This window comes from Hyla sarda, chromosome 2 (genome assembly GCF_029499605.1).
Source record: "Hyla sarda isolate aHylSar1 chromosome 2, aHylSar1.hap1, whole genome shotgun sequence".
NCBI classification, from domain to species: Eukaryota; Metazoa; Chordata; class Amphibia; order Anura; family Hylidae; genus Hyla; species Hyla sarda.
This window is the reverse complement of record NC_079190.1, coordinates 196238869-196262171: the sequence shown is the minus strand read 5'-3', so window position 1 is coordinate 196262171 and position 23303 is coordinate 196238869. Positions and strand designations below refer to the sequence as shown.

The following is a 23303-nucleotide window of genomic DNA, read 5'->3' as shown; positions in this document are numbered from 1 at the left end:
TTCCTCATGGGAGAGGGCTGCTCTGCATATTGGAAGCTTTAGAGTAAGCTGCCACCGGCAACAAACCCTAAGCTATTAGTGTGAAAAACAATCCACCATGTATATAGTGCTGACATTTGCTCCCTACACACACATCGGTACATTGGTTAGGCTTAGTTCACATCTGCATCGTCAAGTTCCATTCAGACGAGCTTAGTAGGAGTCATTTTTTTTCTGCAAAACAACAGACACCAGAAGGATCAATGGGATCCATCAGGGTCAGTTTGTGTACATTATATATCCAATTTCCCATTAAGGCTTAAGCCCTCATGGGACTAATTTCCCAAAACTTGGGAACCCTCTAATATTAAAAACTTATATTGTTATTATTCCTTTCTTAAAACTCTTAACATTGGTGAGAAATTATATAAATGTGCTTTAAAAACACAGTTTAGGAGCAAGTAATATGGACTATATTTTCCTATTGTTGTACTGAGATTGGATGGACTCCACTAGGGGGTGTTATTCCTTCCTCTTCTCCTGAGTCAAATTATTGCCTCCAATCCATGTATTGTGGTTATTATTGGCTCTTGTTCCCTAAACTGATTGTTAAAACGCCATATAATGGCACCCCCCCCCCCCCCCCCGACGTTTCGACGGCCGCAACCGGCTTCATCAAGGGTCGAGGTGCTTATGACAATTTAAATAGCCTCTGTTTTTAGGCGGGGAGCTATTGTTATCGTCCCCCGTCCAATCAGGTCATCCTACGTCGTGACCGACATATTTTTCACTTGTCAAGCCAATTACTACTTGATAAGTCACTCCTAGGTGACGTCTATACCATTCATTGATCGGTTCTCACCTTAATGGAGGTTCCGATCATACGCATAATCTATTGTTCCGGCGCTGCGCTTCACAGGAAGTTCCGTTTACGCGCATTGGGATTTTTGTGTACATTGTGCAACGGACCGTTTATCTCCTTTTTTTCACTCTTACACGGAATTCCTGAACAGAACTCCAATGTAGATGTGAACAAAACTAGGGATCGACAGATATCGATTGTATAGGGCCGATACCGATAATCCGTGACCTTTCAGGCAGATAGCCGATAACTTATACCGATATTCCGGTATAAGTTATCGGCTATATCCACTCCAACCCAACACCCCCTCCCCCGGCCCCGCAGAAGCTGCTGCAGATCAATGATTTAAAGCGGAACTTTAAATCAATGAATTACAGCGGCTTTGCGGGGCCAGAGACCGCCGCCCGCTTCTCTCCCCCTGCCTGTCCTGGGGTCCTCCCTAGTCCAAACACCACCGCCACTGCCCCATTGCCTCCCCCATCCCTGGTTTTATAATTACCTGTTCCCAGGGTCTGTGCTACTTCTGGCTCCGGCGGCGTCCTGAGCTGTCACTGTGCGCACTGACGGTGACGTCGCGTTGAGGACGTCATTCATCATTGCGCTGCGCAGCGCGCCGCAGGAGACAGAAGTAGCGTGGACCCCGGGCCAAGGTAATTATAAAACCAGGGATGGGGGAGGCAACGGGGCAGTGGTCGTCTCTGGCCCGGGCATTATCGGCATATCGGCAAGGTAAATGGCGATACCGATAATGTCCAAAATGATGAATATCGGTCGATAATTTCGGCCAAACCGATAATCGGTCGATCCCTAAACAAAACAAGCCCTTACTTGCCACATAAACTTTTAGCAGATTAGATTGAAGAAACTACAGCAAATGGCAAAAAATCTAGTCTTTCGTTTCATCTCAGCAGAACAAAAATAGTCCACTTACTCTGTAATCATAGGTAGCATCTGGGTTCTCATCACAGGCGATCACTTCTGGAGCCATCCAATATGGTGTACCAATAAATGTATTTCTTCGGCCTACTGTCCTGTCTAGCTGTGCACTGACACCGAAATCCACTGCAGGAGACAAAGAAGCAGGAGACATTGATGTCTAATAAAAGGCTGCACAGTCAGCTGATCTATAGGCTGTAAAGTGCTCGGAACACTCATTAGGAATTCATAGGATGACAATAAATCAATAGCATTTTGCACCAATAATGCATTAGTACTTTAACCCCTTCATGACAGTCTATTTTAGAATTAAAGGAAACCAGAAAGGTTTTCATTTCTGCATTACTGCCTTTGGAGAGCTGTAATGTTGGTTCCAATCCTGGTTTTGACTAAAATACTAACCAAAATACTGCGTGTGAATCCAGCCTTAATGTCAACATAGCTGTTCTATGGTTTGTTTTTTGTATATTAATGGCACCATTTAGGGCTACATATAATTACTTACTATACCCTCAGGAGACTTTCCTGGCATTAACTGTGAGGCATGACCCACTCTGGGGTATCATTTTTTTGGGCCATATTATGCACAACCACCATCACTAGTGATGCAGGGCCTTTTTCTTAAATTAACTAATCGAATATGGTCATGTGATCACCAGTGTAACTCACAGAAAATTACATGGCTGATGTATCAAAAGGAAGTCAGTGCTGAGTCAGATGACTTCCTGTGAACTACAAGATGACATCACCTACAAAATAGCTCCCAGATTCCTCCTTTCCCTGATTTATTCTTGCTGTGTTTTTTCAGTTTTTGTCATGATTTTCCCAAATTCACAGCAAAAAAGGTGCTTTTTGACCACAGCTGTGCAAATCACAGTAAAATTGTAATTTTTATCAACCCTACCTCTACCTAAACAACTTCATGCCACACTCACTACTGACTATGGGCATAAACAACCTCTGGTGTTATTCATCCATATGTGAGGATGTCTACATGAATAAATGAAAAACTGCCAAGAATAATGGCATGTCCCCAATGGCATTATTGTTATATATATTTTGCATTAGGCAGTCATTAAAATGAAAAATTTATCAAAACAGTGGTGGAGTTCCCCATAGCAACCAGATTCCAATATTATTTAAAAAAAGACTGGAATCGTATTTGTTGACTGGGCAACTGCTCCACTGTCTGTCTGCGCAAGGTCAGATAAATCCCCCCAATGTGTCTTTAATCCTAAATTACTAATTAGTTCTGTGTTTTCTGGAGAGCATTTTATTATGATTCCCTCCTGCTCTTCTACATACGACAAGACACTGTGGGCCTACGTCTGTCTGCAGGCTAGGTCCATTTATAACAAAGTCAGATAAATCTCAGTAGTTGCAACAGCTAGCGGGCAGGTGGGAGATGAGGGCGGGTGGCCCGGGAGCCATTTTAACACCAAGGTGTCTCCGGCTGATGCTAAACTATAACTCCCATCATGGGAGTTGTAGTTTAGAAACAGGGTGCCTCCAACTGTTGCTAAATTACAACTCCCATCACAGGTACACGGAAGTTGTAGTTTAGGAAGAGCGAGACTGCAGCTGGTGCTTAACTGGAGGCTCGCTGTTGTAAAATTACAACTCCCATCATTCCCAGACAGACAAAGGCTGTCTGGAAATGATGGGGGTGTAGTTTAGCAACAGCTGGAGGCTCCGTTTGGAAACCCTGCTTTTTGGGCGTTCTCCCCAGGGCGAGCGCCATAAATCAACTAACCATTTTTTTGTGTTTTTTTTTTTTCTTTTCATTTCAGTGTATGCAGAGGACAACATCGGATTTGGTGGACTACGGTGATAACCATTTTATTAATAGTAAACAAACAAAACGTGGGTTAACGAGGGCTTGTTAGGGAGTGTTTTTTTTAATTAAAAGTTTTTTTAAAAAGTGTTGTGTTTTTTTAAATTTACTGTACAGGCTTAGTAGTGGAAGCTAGCAGTGGAGTCAATTACTAGCGTTCGCCCCATTTACAGTTGGCGATAGCCCCAATTATAACTCCAGTACCCACCACCACAGGAGTGCTGGGAAGAGCCGATGCCAACAAGCCCAGAGCATCAAAAATGGGTCTCTCTGGCCTAGGCGGTAAAAGGTCGGCATTTAGGCTGGGAAGAGCCAGTAACAATGGTCCATTCCCACTCTGGTAACGTCAGGCTGTTGCTGATTGGTTGGTATCTGGCTGAGAATAAAAATACAGGGAACCATATTCGTTTTTTTTCATAAATAATTTAATAATTGGGGGGGGAGGGGGAAGTGTGTGGTTCACTATATTATTATTCTCATTGGGGATACGCTTTAGCTGTTTTTGGCTTAGTAATGGACTGTCTTATAAGACGGCTTCCACTACCAAGCCTGTAAAGTAAATTTCAAAAAAAGAAAAGAAAACGCACAACATGTTTAAAAAGCTTTTATTCCAAAACACACTCCCCCAGAAGCTCTTGTTAACCATTTTATTAACATTATAAAAAAAAGTTTGTCATTGTAGACCACCGAATCTGAAGTAGTCCTCTGCATACTTGGATCTTAAAAAAAAAAAATTAACATAAAAAAAAAATAAAAACACAAAAAATTGGTTAGTACATTTTGGGAGAGGGGGGAAAGTGGTAAAAAATTTTTTAATAAATACATACACTCTTTTTTTTGCTTATGTGCGCTAAAAATGGTATACCAAAGTGATTTGTTTTTTGCTTATGTGAGCCAAATTTATCAACCCCCTGTGATAGTATGATAAATGTCACACATAAGCAAAACCAAAGAAAAGGGACAAAAAATGTCTACAGTTACCAAAGCAACAATGATAAATGTCCCTCCATATCTCCAGAAGGATATAGATACTTTGGAGATAGTTTAGAGATTGTAGGATAAAACTTACCAGGAAAGGGTAAAGGACCTTAACACTTATAGCTTGGAAGAAAGAAGAGATAGAGGACATATGGTAGAACTTTTAAATATATAAATACCCAAATCCGGCTTTGCCCAATGGAGGCGGTTCCTGCCTCCATTGTTCAAAGTTGGCTATTAGCAATGGAGTGTAATACAAGGAGTATCTCCGGAACTGGACTGCAGATCTAGGTATGTGATATCTCGTTGTAATCCGCCCTATACAATAGACTTTAGTGCAGGTGAACCGGCTGTTAGTTTTCCTTTATGCTCATTATGTTGCATTATGACACATTATGACGCATTAACCCCTTAAAAATTTAGCCCATTTGGGCCTTAAGGACAATTTTATTTTTAAGTTTTAGTTTTTTCCTCCTCGCCTTCAAAAAATCATAACTTTTATATTTTCATCCACAGACTAGTATGAGGGCTTGTTTTTTTTTGCGCAACCAGTTGTTCTTTGTAATGCCATCACTCACTTTATCATAAAATGTATGGCGCAACAAAAAAAAAATATTATGTGTGTGGGGATATTAAAAAGAAAACCACGATTTTGCCAATTTTTTGGAAGGTTTCGTTTTCGTTTTCACACCATACAATGTACAGTAAAAATGACATGTGTTCTTTAAGTCTTTGGGTCAATACGATTAAAATGATACCCATGATAACATACTTTTCTATTACTGTTGCGTAAAAAAAATTAAAAATAAAAAAATCGCTAACTTTTTAACCAAATTAGTACATTTAAAATCCCCCTTTTTTGAAGACCTATAACTTTTTCATTTTTCTGTATAAGCGGCGGTATGAGGGCTAATTTTTTGCGCCGTGATCTGTACTTTTTATTGATACCATATTTGCGTATATAAAACTTTTAATACATTTTTTATTAATTTTTTTGGGAATAAAGTGTTAAATATAAATTTTTTTTTTAAAAAAAGCATCTATTTGACTTTTTTTTTATGTTCACGCCATTCACCGTACGGTATAATTAACATTTTATTTTAATAGTTCCAATACTTGCGCGCAGCGATACCAAATATGAATATAAAAATTTTTTATTTTATTTTTACACTTTTTGGGTGTGAAATAGGGAAAATTGGACAATTTATGTTTTTATTGGGGGATGGGTTTTTTCACATTTACTTTTTTTTTTTACTTTTATTTTTACACTTTAACAGTCCCCATAGGGGACTATTTATAGCAATCATTCGATTGCTAATACTGTTCAGTGCTATGCATAGGACATAGCACTGATCAGTATTATCGGTCATCTTCTGATTTGGCCTGCTCGATTGCAGACCAGGAGCAGAAGACCTGTGGAAGGCAGTGGAGGCAGAGGAGGGAACCACCGTCTGCCATTCTGGATGATCGGATCGCCGCGACAGCGCTGCCGGTGATCCGATCATCCATTTTAGTGACCACGATGCTGCAGATGCCGTGATCAGCAGCCGGGACCTGTATCAGCAGCCGTGCATGACCCGAGCATCGCTCCGATGCTCGCGGTTATGCATAGGACGTAAATGCACTAATGTTAAGTACCGGCTCACCAGGACGTACATTTACGTCCAGCGTCGTTAAGGGGTTAAGATACATTGCATAAACTGTGACTTTGAATGCACGCAACGCATACAGCTATAAGAGAAAGACTTCGTAGACCGCAAACTCTTACTGGCTTATTAGGATGTGAGATAAAAAGTTCATTAAAACTACCCACACACTTTAGATCTCAGGTCTCTCCCATTTGCTAAATAACACCAGAATACTCATGCTTCATTCATAGTCTATTGCGTTGCCAATGAGAACTTAGCATTATACTCTGCCATCTCTGGCAGCTCCATATAACATAAAAGAAGCATCAAAAGGTAAGAGTCTGTGCCCTTTCTTGAGATTGCAGTGGGTCCTAGTGGTTACACCCCCTGCAATAAGACACTTCTCCCCAATCCTGGGATTGAGGATAAGGCCATGTTCACACGTCCGGAACTTCAAGGCGGAATTCCGCATTGGAATTCTGGAGCAGCAGAGTCCCGTTGAATTCAACAGGATTCTACTGCACTGTGCACATGGCGGAATTACTGATTTCCGTGTCAACGAAAAAAAATTAACATTCTTTCTGTGGACTCCGCACGGAATGCATAGCAGTCTATGAGACAGCGCATTCCCATGCGTGTGAACACAGCCTAAGTGTTGTAAGTTGGAATACCCTTTACTCACACATTGTACATAAATCAGGGGCGTGGAAATTTAAAAAAAAATTTAAAACTACTTGTCCAAGGGACAAAAACAGAACACAATCTACTTGTCCCTCAGGAAAAACCACTTTTTGGTAGACAAAATCATTTTAATAAAAATAGTATGTAAATTCGTTTTTATTTTGCCATTTTTTATTTTTCCGTATACCGGGCTGTATAAGGGCTCAATTTTTGGGCCGTAATCTGCTATATGTATCGGTACAGTTTTGGTATTGATCAGATATTTAAAAAAAAATTTCCTTCATTTTTTCTGGGATATTATGTTATAAACATAAAAAAAAAATCAGTTTTTATTTACATTTTTTTACATTAACCATAGACCATACGGGATATAAAATATATTTTTTTTAAATTCAGACAATTACGCATGCACCAATACCAAATGTGTTTATTTTTATCATGTTTACATATTTTTTTATATGGAAAATGGGGGTGATATGAACTTTTAATATGGATGGGGTTAATGGGTGTTTTTTAAAACGTTTAATTAAAAAATATATATTTTTATACACTTTATTAGGAGGAATTAGATTCCTCATACAGATCAATGTGGTTCTATTGAACTCCACTGATCTGTGTTCATTTGGTTGAGCCTGCTCAGGGCATGCTCAATCAAATGCAGACCTAAGGGGGCAGCCATGAATGCAGAGGTAAGCCCTCCACAGCGCATCGCCCACAAAGACACCCCACCCACACCCCGTGATCGCGCTGCAGGGGGGCGATCAACCCCACTAGACCACCAGGGATGGTTATAAGAAACCTTTAGACTCCACTGTCAACTTTGACAGCGGTGATCTAAAAGGTTAATAGCCGGCCGCGGCGAGAGCATCGGAAATAAGCCGGGGGCCGTTGGTGTGAGATGCAGACTTGCGTCCCATGCAAGTCTGCGCCCACTCCTCCCGTCAGTTGCACCTCACACCGGCGTTATAAAAATAAAGTCGGTCCAGCCCCGCTAGCCCGATACAGGGCAAAATGTGTCAAAAATTAGCCTGCCCGGCACCTGGAAATACATGTTGGGCGATAGGATTTCCACATCCCTGATAATACATACACACATTGTATATACGTGCTTGAAAAAGGCTGCATGGGCAGCTGAAATGTAGCTTTGGAATGGAATAAACTACTTGTCACTTTACTCCTGTGTGCTGCAGCCAACATTTTTTTTCTTCTGGATGACTGTGGACCTCTGACCTGGGTCTTTTTTGCTGCTTTGCACCAAGTTTGACTTTTTGCATTTGAGGTGCTGCTCAACCTTGGATATCTCTCTCTCTCTCATACACACACACACACACACACACACACACACATATACAGCTTTAAAACCAACCTATTTGCTACATTCAAAAGCAGCTTGAAGCAAAGTTCTCAAATATTCAAAAATTACTTAAAAGGACATCTGCAGCGTGATTAACACTTATCCCCTATCCACAGGATAGGGGATAAGTGTTTGATCGCAGGGGGTCCGACCGCTGGGACCCCCTGTGATCTCCTGTACGGGGCCGCGGCTTTCCCGTGCAGGGGGCGTGCCAGCCGCAGCATGACGTTGCTACCAGCACGCCTCTTCCATACATCTCTATGGGAGAGGCGGGGAGGCAGCATTCGTGCCTCCCCGTCTCCCCCATAGAACTGTATGGGGACGGGGAGGAGACAGGGCGTCACTGTCGACCTCTAGGTCGACGCTACGTCACCATGAGAGGTAATGGCGGCGCCCAGTTAGGGAGATCGAGGGGGGTCCCAGAGGTCGGACCCCTGCAATCAAACACTTATCCCCTATCCTGCGGATAGGGGATAAGTGTCATACCGCTGCAGTTGTCCTTTAAAGTCTTTTCTGGAAAGCAAGAGCATCAATTACCATAGTATAGCAGACATGTTGACATTTTAATATGTGATCCTTTAAACACTAATTTAAGTAGCATTATTTCATATTATCTGGGCCTAAACAATGCTAGTCACATCTCTGAACCCAACTCTAGACCGAGGGCTCCCTGGCTTCCTCCAGCCTGCTTGTAGCTGCCAGGGGTGTTTAAGAGGCCAGAAAACTGTCAAGCTGGCTAATTTATGCATCTTGCATAACTCCCTTTGCAGCTATGCAGCTCCAGAAGTTATACTATCTACACAACTTAGATTAAAATCAATGGGAGCTACTACAAAAATTGAATAAAGCTGCCCACTTGGCTGTTTTGGCTTAAGCCGCAAGCAGGTCAGGGGGACCTGGGAGTCCTAATTCCCCTTTGAAGCTCAAAATGGTGTTCATCTTTAGGAAACAACAGTTTTGTGTCACATACCTAGCTTCACCTCTGCATTCTCTGTCAGCAGTACGTTCTGTCCTTTGATATCCCTGTGAATCACGTGATGAGCATGGAGATGAGCCAAGCCCTTAAGAGAACAAATGAGTTAAAACAGTGTGAGTTCATAGCTAACTTGATGAAAAAACACATTGCCCTGCCGAAGCATTATAATAAAAGTGCTTGCTAAAATTAAGACCTAGGACGTGACTTACAATCCTTTGTCTTAAATGAATGGAACTTGATCCTGGTTTATTTATAACAGGATGCATTTGGCAATAAACACTATGAACAACAAAACTAAAACCACATTACATTTACAGGGTGAGACAAAGAAAGGTCAGGTGCCTTTGATAGTTCCAACAAATAATGAATGAATGTTAACTGCACATCACAGGTTATGAGCAGGTGTCAGTGTACAAAATGGATATTAAGTGCATTTATCACGTAAATAAATCTGATAGCTTGCCAAAAAGCTATCATCCTATTTCATACATCCATATAATTCATTTTTAATCTAAACCGTATTCATACATATTCTACACAAAAAGAAGACTATAAAATGACAGACTATGCCCGCTGCATTTTAATGCTAGCAACAATCATTTTTTTGATGGATCCTATTATTTTGGCTCCACTCCTAGATCCAACCACATAGAAGTTCTGTGCATCAGGATGTGGATTGCTGCGAGCCAGGGAGTGAAGCATGCTACCTCGCACTTCTCCCCACTTGTTCTACTGATCAATCAAAACTTTTAACGTATCTTTGTGTAATGTCTAAAGTTCTTTAAAATGACAAGGACACTTTAATTTAAAAGGGAATGTGTCAACATAAAATTACCTTCTGAGGGGTTTTCCACCATGTAGCCAGCAACAGAACCCCAATGTTGGCTTTAGCGCTGGACGCGGAGAAGGCGTTTGACCGACTCCGTTGGTCTTTTGCCTTCTCTGTACTCCAACACATGGGCTTTACTGGCCCTATAGTGACTGCCATCAGGGCCCTTTATCACAACCCTACCACCAAAACTATTGTAAATGGGACATTAGATGAATTTGCACTAACAAATGGCACCAGACAGGGGTGCCCCTTGTCCCCCTTGATATTCGTATTAGCCATGGAACCTTTAGCTCAGGCCATTAGAGAGAACCCGCAGATCTCGGGTGTGGACATAGGGGGAAAGTCGCATACTATATTTCTGTACGCCGATAACGTATTTCTTATTGACTAAGGCTGCTTTCACACTATGAGCATTCATCCGTCTGCAGACAGCTGGGGAGGCTACATTAGTGTTTGTACTACTATCCCCATCATGGAACAGTCTGTTCCATGATGGGGGTTGTAGTACAGGGGCTAAGGGATTGATCGCGCCGGGTTTCACTTCTGAGACTCGATGTGATACGAAGTTATTAAGCATGGGAGCGGACGGCATGGTCCACAACCCTGCGATGTATCGTGTGTTTTAACTGAAATTTTTGAATCCCCGATGGGGAGCCCTGAATGGCCGGTACTGAGGAGATAATCAGGGCTCCCTGCAGGAGGTTAAAAATTAACATTGTCAGTAGCAGGGAGCCATATGTATATTAAAAGTGCTGTGGAGGGGCAAGATATATAGCGCTGTGGGGGGGATGCCTTTAGAGATGAGCGAACTTCCAGTAATTCGATTTGTCACGAACTTCTCAGCTCGGCAGTTGCTGACTTTAGCCTGCATAAATGAGTCCAGCTTTCAGGCGCTCAGTTGGGCTGTAAACAGAGCACCTGAAAACTGAACTAATTTATGCAGGCTTAAGTCAGCAACTGCCGAGCCGAGAAGTTGGGGACGAATCGAATTACTGGAAGGTCACTCATTTCTAATAGTCTATAAATATCTAGCTCCCCAGCACATAATATGCCCCCTGCAGAGCATTAATAACGATATGACCCCTGCCAGCGCATTTATACATACATACCACCCCCCCCCCATTAATAAATATATACCCCCTGCAGCGCATGTATAATGTGCCCACCGCAGCAGCGCAAGTATAATGTACCCTCGCAGCGCAGCCATCTATATACATATGTTATTGAAGCGCTATATGTGAAAAGCATTCTAGCAGCAGCCGGCCGCCCCAATGCTGCAGATAGAAATACTTTTCATACATAGCGCTGCAGCGGCATATGTATATAGAAGCGCTGGGGGGGGGGCAGATAACGCTACATGTCTGCCTGCTATGCATGAAATGCATTATAGCCAAAAAAGTTCTGCTTCGTAAATGGAAGTCTACTGATTTACCAGACTCTGACGAAATACCCGCAGCTATTAACCTCACTTGTGCCTTCGAGCGCATACCATTAGGCAATGGCACATACACTACCTTCCTATCTAAGTGGCATTACTGGCTTAAGTCTTCTTATTGTGTAAGGGACTAATAAAGGACTAGCTTTCTTACAGTCATATTGATAGTCTGTTATGGCCTACAGCTTTTATTACCTGATTCATGCACTTATACACTAAGACTACTCGATACCGCAATGCCTCTGACTATTTTCTCATTATGTGCTCAACAAATCAGCTCTCTTGAGTATTGTTAATAGACTATACACCAAATTTATTATTCTTGTTACTGTAATGTGGTTCCTACGGTTTTACGGGTATGCCTGGCTAGTTTGCATAATTTGGAAAACTCTTAATAAAAAATATTCTTAAAATGAAAATAAATGTACCTTCTGTTTAATTCAAGTTTTTATGTTAACTATATTTAAAGGGGTAGCCTCACATTTTACTTCTTATTTCCTATCCAAAGCATAGAGGATAAGTGTCTGATCACAGGAGTTCGACTGCTGCAACCCCTCACGTTCTCATGTACAGCACTCCTGCTCTCTCTTTGTGCATAGAGCGGGGTCCAGATGCCCCCTTTATGTATCTCTATATGAAAAATTTCAGCAGCACAACAGACCGTCCGATGATGTACAGGTGCAAGCTGAAAATCTGGCTCAAGTCTTGGGCCAGATTCTTCCAGCGACTACAGGTCACCCTGCCATATACCCTGCATCACGGCTACAGGCAGACTTCCTTTTCTCATACCTCCGCAGCAATCCGATCTGAAGAAGGTCCAGTGTGGACCGAAACGTCATTGTTTTGCTGCATTGCAAATAAAGTACCCCTTTATTCTACTTCAAAGTGGTGTGCTAAGCTTTATCTACATTCAAGTCTCGGGCCTCCACAATATCCACATAAAAAATAGTTCAGCAGCACACAAATGGCGTAATAATGCATGGGTTTTATTGACCAAACATATAAAGCGACGTTTCGGTCAGATGGCCAAAACATTGCTTTATATAGCATCAGTCTCCACATTATCACCAGCAGCAGGATTACGATGAAAGGTGGCCCAAGATCCACAATTCACAATAGATGATGGTCACAACCTCTCCCCTCCCTGTACAGGTCACAACCTCTCCCCTCCTATAGATGGTCACAACCTCTCCCCTCCTATAGAAGTTAAAGGGGTATTCCAGGCAAAACCTTTTATATATCTCAACTGGCTCCGGAAAGTTAAACAGATTTGTAAATTACTTCTATTAAAAATCTTAATCCTTCCAATAGTTATCGGCTTCTGAAGTTTTCTGTGTAACTGCTCAATGATGATGTCACGTCCCGGGAGCGTGAGTCATCTGAGAGCAGTTAGACAGAAAAACAACAACTCAACTTCAGAAGCTAATAACTATTGGAAGGATTAAGATTTTTTAATAGAAGTAATTTACAAATCTGTTTAACTTTCCGGAGCCAGTTGATATATAAAATAAAAAGTTTTGGTCTCGAATACCCCTTTAATCAGCTCCAAACTAAAGATTCCTATTATCCATGTGGTTGCTGTAAAGCATTTGCCTAATTGTTGTTAAAGGGGTATTCCGGAGGAAACTCTGTAGTAAATTGCACATAGAAAAGATTATTAAACCATAAAAGAACATGAAATAGATGGACTAATTGTTCCAAATGCTGGCACACAGAATAAACATAAAAATGCTGACAAGAGGGCAGCTATTTTATCTGTTTATTTATATACCTAAGGCTGACAGAGGGTTGAAGCACCAATTACACTGGCGTTGTATTGATGTATTTTGCTCTCTGTCCAACTCCAGTCCTTTTACCAGACTGAGGGCTGGAGCTCCCATTAGAAGACCACAGCGGCAGTGTAAACAAGGCCAAAATTGTATGCGATATATTATATAGGTATATATATATATATATATATATATATATATATATATACACACACACACACACACACACACATATACACACACATATATAACAAAGAAGCACATAAAAGAAAAAAAACAAGGCAATTCATCCTCACCCTCAGGATTTCACGAGAGATATAAGCAATCCAATCTTCTTTCAAAGTGTTCCCCTTCGTATTCTTCACCAGGTCAGTGATTGAGCCAGCACCACAAAACTCCATTACAAGCTAAGAAACAACAAGAGCATTAGAAAAGTATTTGTATCCAAAAGAAAATCCACAAGGCATTTTCAGAAGATCTCAAGTTTTGGGAAGTGTGTTCTACCACAGTAAAACCAAAGAATCAAGTAACCTATTAAACTGTGCATGGCACCTGAGGATTGGTGGTCATTTCTAAGCTAAGAAAAAAACATGCAAACAACTTTGACACTTCAGTGACCAACCTTAAAAAGGGGTACTCCGTTGAAAATTATTTTTTTAAATGAACTGATGCCAGAAAGTTAAACAGATTTGTAAATTACTTTGATTCAAAAATCTTAATCCTTCCAGTACTTATCAGCTGCTGTATGCTCCACGGGAAGTTCTTTTCTTTTTTAATTCATTTTCTGTCTGACCACAGTGCTCTCTGCTAACCCCTTTGTCCATGTAAGGAATTGTACAGAGGAGGATAGGTTTGCTATAGGGATATCCTGCTCTGGACAGTTCCTGAAACAGACAGAGGAGTCAGCAGAGAGCACAGTGGTCAGACAGAAAATAAATTTAAAAAGTAGTATACAGCAGCCTATAAGTACTGGAAGGATTAAGATTATTAAATAGAAGTCATTTACAAATCTGTTTAACTTTCTGACACCAGTTGATTTAACTCCAGAGTACCCCTTTAAGAATAGTAAATTTTTCTGCCTGCTTAAAGCGCAACTGTCACTAATTTGTACCCCCATAAACTACGGTAATCCCAGGATGAATAAGTTTTTAATTAAAATTCAAGCATATCTTTTTCTGCTTTCTAGCAGCTTTGATCAGGCAAAAAAAAATGCTTTATAAGATGGTCATCAACAGTTGGATAGACATGGCAATATCCCGTGGCCGCCACGCCTATCCCCTGTTTGTCAGCGCTGGGACCGCTGTGTGATTGACACACAGGTCCCAGTGCATAGGCCCCTTATTCTTCTTACATGTGGGCGGCGAGTTTTCTACTGTAAAAGAAAAGAAAAACTGTGCCTGTGCACCAGTCTTCCTAGAGTGCACACTGGCGATGCTGTGCTGGCAGACAGTTTTCACAGCAAGTGCTTGCTCTCTCCGCTGCTGCTAGCATTACGCCGCGCACTGGGGCCATCGCTTACTGTAAAAACTGGCCACCCTCATCGCCAGTGTGCACTCTAGGAAGACAGGAGAACGGGCGCTGTTTTTCCTTCTACAGTAGAAAACTTGCCACCCACATGTAAAAAGAATAAGAGGCCTATGCGCTGGGATCTGTGCGTCAATCAGTGCTGACATACAGGAGATTAGCAGGGTGGCGGCGGGGCATAGCCACACCTATCCGACTGTTGCTGACCATCATATAAAGCATTTTTAAAACTGATCAAATCTGTTAGAAAGAAGCAAAAGGTTTGCTTGAATTATAATTGTTAACAACTTTGTCGCCCTGGGATTAGTTTATGGGGGTACAAATTCGTGACCGTTGCGCTTTAAGGGATTTTTTTTTTTTTTTTGCAGTGTAACCATTTTATTGGTAGGGCAATACATAAAGGGGCGTTTGAAGCGTACGTTGCCTATTTTTTTAATTGTATGTGTGTGGGGGGGGGGCATCTTTGGTGAGAGCTATGTAAACACCATCACTAAGTGGTTATGGACATACCTATCTATTTTGGGCCTGGAAGGCCCCCTAATTTTAAAAGTTTTTCATAAACATAGCCATCCAAAGGCTTGTTTATTTGGATGAGTTTTATTATTTAAATAGCACCATTTTGGGGTACATTTATTTATTTATTTTTATATTTTTAGAATTTGTGAATATTTTCTCGGTCCCACTAGGGCACTTGACTATGCAACCACTTATTACTCATATAATACATGGCAATACTTATCATGGTAGTCTGTGTGCCTAATGAAGGCTGCCTGTCGGCACAATGCAAAGTCATCAGAACCGTGTGACACATCACAGGGAAAGCTCAATGGTGTGACAGACTAACACACAACATACAACCAATGCAGATGAAGCAGATTCAGCTCCAACCTGTCTGTATATATGGCAAACTGTGATAAGTACAGTGAAAATATAGCAGATATTGGCAAAGCTCTCAGATTAAGCATATTTCAGTTAGCTCAATGGGCCATCTACATCAGTTTAGGGTAATTTCACACGCTTCTATAAAGTGTACATTTAACTAACTGACTGTAGCTCATGCAAAACTTCAACATTTAAATAGTTGTCTGCAACCACTTTAAACAGAATCATCAGCGTCTCCCACACTATGCTATTGGAAATGGGTTGTAGTACGGGTGACGCTGATGATGATACTGACTGTTTGCTGATCTTTGCCTCCATTCCTCTTTTTCTGATTATACAAGTGAAGTAGTTTGGTGCAGGTAGTGTTCCCAAGCTACGAGTGCACTGCAATGTCAGGCATGGATCTTCAGAATAAACGCCTTCCTCCCTTGTGAAATCTCTCTCACGACAGAGATCCCACTTCATGTCCCTTGTCGACATCTATTGCGCATGCGCAGCCACAGGTCAGGAAGTGAAATCTCTCTGCTATCGAAAAAGAGTACACAGGATCAGCACAAGGGAGGAGAAGGGTGTTTACTCTGAAGATCCAGGTCAGATATTACAGTGCACTCGGGGCTTCGGAACATCCCAAGTGCACCAAGCTACTTCGTTTGCATAAACACGAAAAGAGAAACAACAGATAAAAGAGTCTACAGATCAGCAAATGGTAAAACACTGTCATCAGCCTCACTGGCACTACAAGCCTATACCAATAGGTTAGTGCGGCTTATGCTGGTGACAGATTCCCTGCGTGTTCTCTTTTTTTATGTGTTAATTTTTCTGTTATATGAGCTCTGACAGGTTGCACTGCTTACCCACAGCTGATCATCATGCCCAGGTGGACTCTTCTTAATAAAAGCACCATAATAAGTGGCAATATTTCTGTGATGGGAATATTTCTTGAGCATATTGATTTCCAGTTTGATTTCCTCCTCTTCATCCTTTTTTGGGGAAAAAAAAAAAAAGTCTTAACACAAAAAGAAACCGATTGTACATATTTACGATTATAGACAGGGCAGTGTGCAAAGAAAACTTCAGGTTTCAAATAAAAAAAAAAAAAGAACTGTTCTCATTACTGAAAATTTTATGTAATATCCACTGGGAAAGGAATTCCTAAGCAATGAGATCTAGGACCGACCCAAGAGAAAAAAAAAAAGTCACAAAAATAGCAAAATCAACAGGTAAATTCTGGAAAGTGACATAGTCAAAAGGCCATTAAAATCTGAACGTGTGAGGGTCCGTCAAAAGGCACCCATCCCCAGCTGTATGCCAGAACCAAGGTGCCAACATACACAGTAAACAGAGCAATAAGCAGACAAATTGTGAACATGCAAGAGAATACATAAAAAATAACGAAATATTCACCCTAGATGAAAAAGAAGAAAACCCTATAACAAGTGCTAATGAAACCAAACCCCCCCTCCCCCGCATTGCTTGTCGCCGGGCCGTATGACCAAGAATGCTGTTTTCAGGACGCAGAGATGTCCGGGTCTTCTCTTGCGGGTCGGGCGCGGCAATGTCTGCAGCCGGGAATACAGACATCAGTGATGTCACAAGGCACCACCAGAGAGGAGCATAGTGGCGCCTCTCTACACTATTCTTTATGCTGGCAGGCAAGGCGGGGGTTAGTGGACGCCAGTGTAATGTTAAATGCTGGAAGTTATAGGTTTTTGGCTCAGCTGCAGCCATAGGAAGTATCAGGGCATGCTGGGAGTTATAGTTAGCAACTTACACTCTCAGCATGCCCTGACACAGCCTATGGCTCAGTAGCTGACCCAAAACTACAACTTTCAGCATGTTGCACTATATAGTGGTATAGTATAGGTTATGGTGCAACATGCTGGGAGTTGTAGTTTTGGTTCAGCTGCAAAGCCATAGGCTGTGTCAAAGAATGCTGGGAGCTGCAGTTACTAACTACAACACCCAGCATGCCCTCATACAGCCTATACCTCTGCAGCTGACCCAAAACTACCAGCATGTTGCACCATGACCTATATTAAACTACTAAATAGTGCAACATGCTGGGAGTTGTAGTTTTGCGACAAAATAGTGTAAACTATTAAACTGCTATTAAAATGCTGTTAATTAAACCACACTGTAAGGCCCCTTTCACACTGCAGTTGCTCCCCGTTGAGAACAGCCATCAAAGTTTTTTTTCTTCATGACTTTAACAGCCATTCTCATGAAGGGAAGCAACGGCAAACAACGGGTCCCGGCGGCTCCTTTTACTATTATGGGGGCCGCGGGGCGCAGTTATGAATAGCGGGAGAAAAAGACTGCACATGCAGTCATTTTTCTCCCGCTATTCTGCCCGGCTCTCCCGACGGCACAAAAATGAGCCCTCATATATCACTGCATACAGAAAAATCAAAGTGTATTATTTAAAAATAGTAAAATATTACAACACTTGATTATATTTTGTATCACTGTAATTGTTTGGACTTACAGAATATAGATAGTGTGTCATTTGTACCGAAAAGTGCACAGCATAAAAATGGAAGGACTCAAACCGCAAAATTGCATTCTTGTTTTTTTACCCAACAAATAATGTAATTTTTTGTTTCTGTGATAAAATCATCTATGAGACAACCACTACCCACCAACACCATCTACCTTCCCACTGGCATTATCTACCTGCACTATTTAGGGCACTGAGGGTAGGAAAGAATTGGGAAATGTGCTTTAAACGTGCAGAGCCTAACATGTTTTTCTGGCAGATTCTGCGGTGACGAATCATGGTTGTTAGTATCTTCATGGCGGTCTGGGAAAGACAGAAGAAAAAGGGAAAAAGAACCACTCCACAAAGACGACCCTGTGAGTTACTATATGTAACAGCACTGTAATCACTTATATAGTCTGCAGCGCCTGTGTAGATCCGGGGTCATCACTATATGGTCACTGTGTATTAGTGGTTTTATTCAGTATCAGTATGGTAGTATTATCCAGTCACCATATGGTGGTAATGGTAGCGGTCATGATGTGGTGCAATTATTTGTCCCCTGTATAGTGTTGATATTGGCGATACTGGTCTGTTTACAGTGGTTTTATTCAGTGTTAGTATAGTATGACAGTCACTATATGGTGGCCATGATGTGTGGTGCAATTATTCATCCCTTGTATAGTGGTGATATTGGTCTTGTATAGTGGTTTTAAATAACAGTATGATAGTATTAGTCACTTCAGTAGTAATATGTCATCCTGGTGGAGTTGTTATTTTATGTTTCTAAACCCCAACCCGTGAGAAAAGTGACAATGCATACCATCACCATCAGAGCTTACATTCACAGGCCGCAGGGGGAGGCACAATATTTTTCCTTGCCCGGGTGCTATGTCAGTGATGAAGGAGGGGGGGGGGGGGGGGGGGCGGCCCCAAAATGAACCTTCACCTGTGTAGACGAAAATCCTTGAACCGGCCCTGGCCAAAATCACCACAATTCTGACAAATCACTGCTTGATCTATCTTGCTTTGCATGTAATGAATCTCGCTCATATATTAGTTTCACCTTTTAAGTTGGATTACTGAATAAATTCACTTTGCACAATATTAAGATTTTTCGAGTTTCACCTGTATAGAGTACCTGTAATCTACCTACTTACTATTATTCCTAGTCCTACTAGTTCTACCTTTAGATAATATGTCCCCCGTTAGGTGTTTTTTTATTTTATTTTTCTCTAATTTCGCTCATTTTGAGTCATGTTGTGGCCGTTTTTACCTTGTGCACTCCCTGTGAGCTACAGACAGCTGGAGGGGGTGTTCCCCGGCATGCGTGCCATTATCTGAAGCCTACCAGGGAAGACTTCCGCCCTTCCATGTTCTCTGCTGCACGCGTGCATTGAACAGGCAGCCAATCACTGCAGGCTGGCTGTGATTCTCCTCCTCTCTGTAATCCACAGCAAGAGGAATACAGAGAGGAGTGTGATCGGATCCGTCCTGCTGGCCAGCGACCTTTCACAGGGGAGTGGGGGACAAGAGTCAGTGTTGAAAATAACAGAGGCGCACAGCGTGGCATGCACAGCGCTCGCCTCTGCCTGCCTGATTGACAGGCAGGGAGCGAGAGCTGTGCAAAGCCGCCAATGTCCTGCCCCACCACTTTGGACTCATGCCAGTCCGGCACGAGTCCAATGTCTGTGCGGAGACTGCAGGCAGGACTATAGTGAGACCCCTAGTGGTCAAAAGTTTAAATGCATAAAAGTCAGTGAAGCAGTGAAATTAAAAATAGCACATACATTGGAAAGATTTTTTAATTCACACCAGGAACTAATCTGATAAGATTGTTTTTCCAGTCTTAGAATTTGATTCTGTCATTAAAAACCTGTTAGGCCCCTTTCACACTATAAAAATTAATCCGTAATGAATATCCGTCATAAAAATCTTGAAAATCGGCAGTTAAAAAATCCATAACGACCGTTAGAAAATCTCATTATAGAGTATGGGATTTTTCTAATAGCAGTTTTAACCAATTATCGCCTGTTATTTTGTGACGGGCGACAGTAATGGGAGAAATAGTGCATGCACTATTTCTTCCGTTCATTCGCCCGTCACAAAATAACAGGCGATAATTGGTTAAAATGGCTATTAGAAAAATCCCATACTCTATGATGAGATTTTCTCACGGCCGTTTAACGGCCGATTTCCAGGGTTTTTATAACGGGCGTTTATAACGGAGGTATTTGTATAGTGTGAAAGCAGCCTTACACAACAATTCATAATATGGCACTTCATTCAGAAATCTAACTTCTACATCATTCAGGTTCGCACACTGAGCCAGGGAGGGGCATTACTTGGGTGAACCGATTCAACCTGATTGAAAGGGGGAGACAGAAAAGCTGGTGTCACAGGAAGGATTATAAACACCATATGCTCATATTTTTCCAAGTTTAAATGCTCCTGAAATATGATACTCCTGTCAAATCCTCCCTTCATTGTCGCCTCCTGTTTGCACTTGGCATATTTTCAAAAGGTAATCCGGAGCTAGAGCTAAACACTGTATTTCCCCATGGTTCAATAGAAAAAAGAATAAAGAAACAAAGCAGAGTGCTGGGCACATTCTTAGATTACCTAGATTGTTACTAATATACTGCATGACAATCCTGGCGGTGATTTATTATATTGCTCCATTTATTGCCCCCTTTAGGGAACATTCACACATACAGGAACTGCTGCATCAAATCTGTATGTGCGATTGTCCCCTCACAGCAGATCCCCTATGTGTGATTGTACCTTCACAGCAGATCCTGTATACGTGATTGTCCCCTCACAGCAGATCCCGCATGTGTGATTGTCCCCTCACAGCAGATCCCGCATGTGTGATAGTCCCCTCACAGCAGATCCCGCATGTGTGATTGTCCCCTCACAGCAGATCCCGCATGTGTGATTGTCCCCTCACAGCAGATCCCGCATGTGTGATTGTCCCCTCTCAGCAGATCCCGCATGTGTGATTGTCCCCTCTCAGCAGATCCTGTATGTGTGGTTGTACCCTCACAGCAGATCCCGCATGTGTGATTGTCCCCTCACAGCAGATCCCGCATGTGTGATTGTCCCCTCACAGCAGATCCCGCATGTGTGATTGTCCCCTCTCAGCAGATCCTGTATGTGTGGTTGTACCCTCACAGCAGATCCTGTATGTGTGATTGTCCCCTCACAGCAGATCCCGCACGTGTGATTGTACCCTCACAGCAGATCCTGTATGTGTGGTTGTACCCTCACAGCAGATCCTGTATGTGTGGTTGTCCCCTCACAGCAGATCCCGCACGTGTGATTGTCCCCTCACAGCAGACCCCGCACGTGTGATTGTCCCCTCACAGCAGACCCCGCACGTGTGATTGTCCCCTCACAGCAGACCCCGCACGTGTGATTGTCCCCTCACAGCAGACCCCGCACGTGTGATTGTACCCCCACAGCAAATCCCGCACGTGTGATTGTACCCTCACAGCAGATCCCGCATGTGTGATTGTACCCTCACAGCAGATCCTGCACGTGTGATTGTCCCCTCACAGCAGATCCTGTATACGTGATTGTACCCTCACAACAGATCCCGTACGTGTGATTGTACCCTCACAGCAGATCCTGTATACGTGATTGTACCCTCACAGCAGATCTCCTATGTATGATTGTACCCTCACAGCAGATCCTGTATACGTGATTGTACCCTCACAGCAGATCCCGTACGTGTGATTGTACCCTCACAGCAGATCCTGTATACGTGATTGTACCCTCAAAGCAGATCCCCTATGTATGATTGTACCCTCACAGCAGATCCTGTATACGTGATTGTACCCTCACAGCAGATCCTGTATACGTGATTGTACCCTCACAGCAGATCCCGTACGTGTGATTGTACCCTCACAGCAGATCCTGTATACGTGATTGTACCCTCAAAGCAGATCCCCTATGTATGATTGTACCCTCACAGCAGATCCTGTATACGTGATTGTACCCTCACAGCAGATCCTGTATACATGATTGTACCCTCACAGCAGATACCGCACGTGTGATTGTACCCTCACAGCAGATCCTGTATGTGTGGTTGTACCCTCACAGCAGATCCTGTATGTGTGGTTGTCCCCTCACAGCAGATCCCGCACGTGTGATTGTCCCCTCACAGCAGACCCCGCACGTGTGATTGTCCCCTCACAGCAGACCCCGCACGTGTGATTGTCCCCTCACAGCAGACCCCGCACGTGTGATTGTACCCCCACAGCAAATCCCGCACGTGTGATTGTACCCTCACAGCAGATCCCGCATGTGTGATTGTACCCTCACAGCAGATCCTGCACGTGTGATTGTCCCCTCACAGCAGATCCTGTATACGTGATTGTACCCTCACAACAGATCCCGTACGTGTGATTGTACCCTCACAGCAGATCCTGTATACGTGATTGTACCCTCACAGCAGATCTCCTATGTATGATTGTACCCTCACAGCAGATCCTGTATACGTGATTGTACCCTCACAGCAGATCCCGTACGTGTGATTGTACCCTCACAGCAGATCCTGTATACGTGATTGTACCCTCAAAGCAGATCCCCTATGTATGATTGTACCCTCACAGCAGATCCTGTATACGTGATTGTACCCTCACAGCAGATCCTGTATACGTGATTGTACCCTCACAGCAGATCCCGTACGTGTGATTGTACCCTCACAGCAGATCCTGTATACGTGATTGTACCCTCAAAGCAGATCCCCTATGTATGATTGTACCCTCACAGAAGATCCTGTATACGTGATTGTACCCTCACAGCAGATCCTGTATACATGATTGTACCCTCACAGCAGATCCCGTACGTGTGATTGTACCCTCACAGCAGATCCTGTATACGTGATTGTACCCTCACAGCAGATCCCCTATGTATGATTGTACCCTCACAGCAGATCCTGTATACGTGATTGTACCCTCACAGCAGATCCTGTATACGTGATTGTACCCTCACAGCAGATCCCGTACGTGTGATTGTACCCTCACAGCAGATCCTGTATTTGTGATTGTACCCTCACAGCAGATCCTGTATACGTGATTGTACCCTAACAGCAGATCCTGTATACGTGATTGTACCCTCACAGCAGATCCCGTACGTGTGATTGTACCCTCA

At 42.6% G+C, this 23303-nt stretch overlaps 1 protein-coding gene across 4 annotated transcripts in view; it reads right to left on the bottom strand.

Moving 5' to 3' along the window:
• MAP4K4 (mitogen-activated protein kinase kinase kinase kinase 4) overlaps window positions 1-23303 on the bottom strand; it is a 171072-nt gene that overhangs the window by 49118 nt on the left and 98651 nt on the right. For all 4 annotated transcript variants that reach the window (XM_056556091.1, XM_056556092.1, XM_056556093.1 and 1 more), the window contains exons 4-7: window positions 16525-16650; window positions 13561-13671; window positions 9223-9313; window positions 1773-1903 (exon numbers count right to left, since the gene is read on the bottom strand). In XM_056556091.1, coding sequence (XP_056412066.1) covers window positions 1773-1903; window positions 9223-9313; window positions 13561-13671; window positions 16525-16650 — 459 coding nt within the window. The remainder of the gene's footprint in view (window positions 1-1772; window positions 1904-9222; window positions 9314-13560; window positions 13672-16524; window positions 16651-23303) is intronic.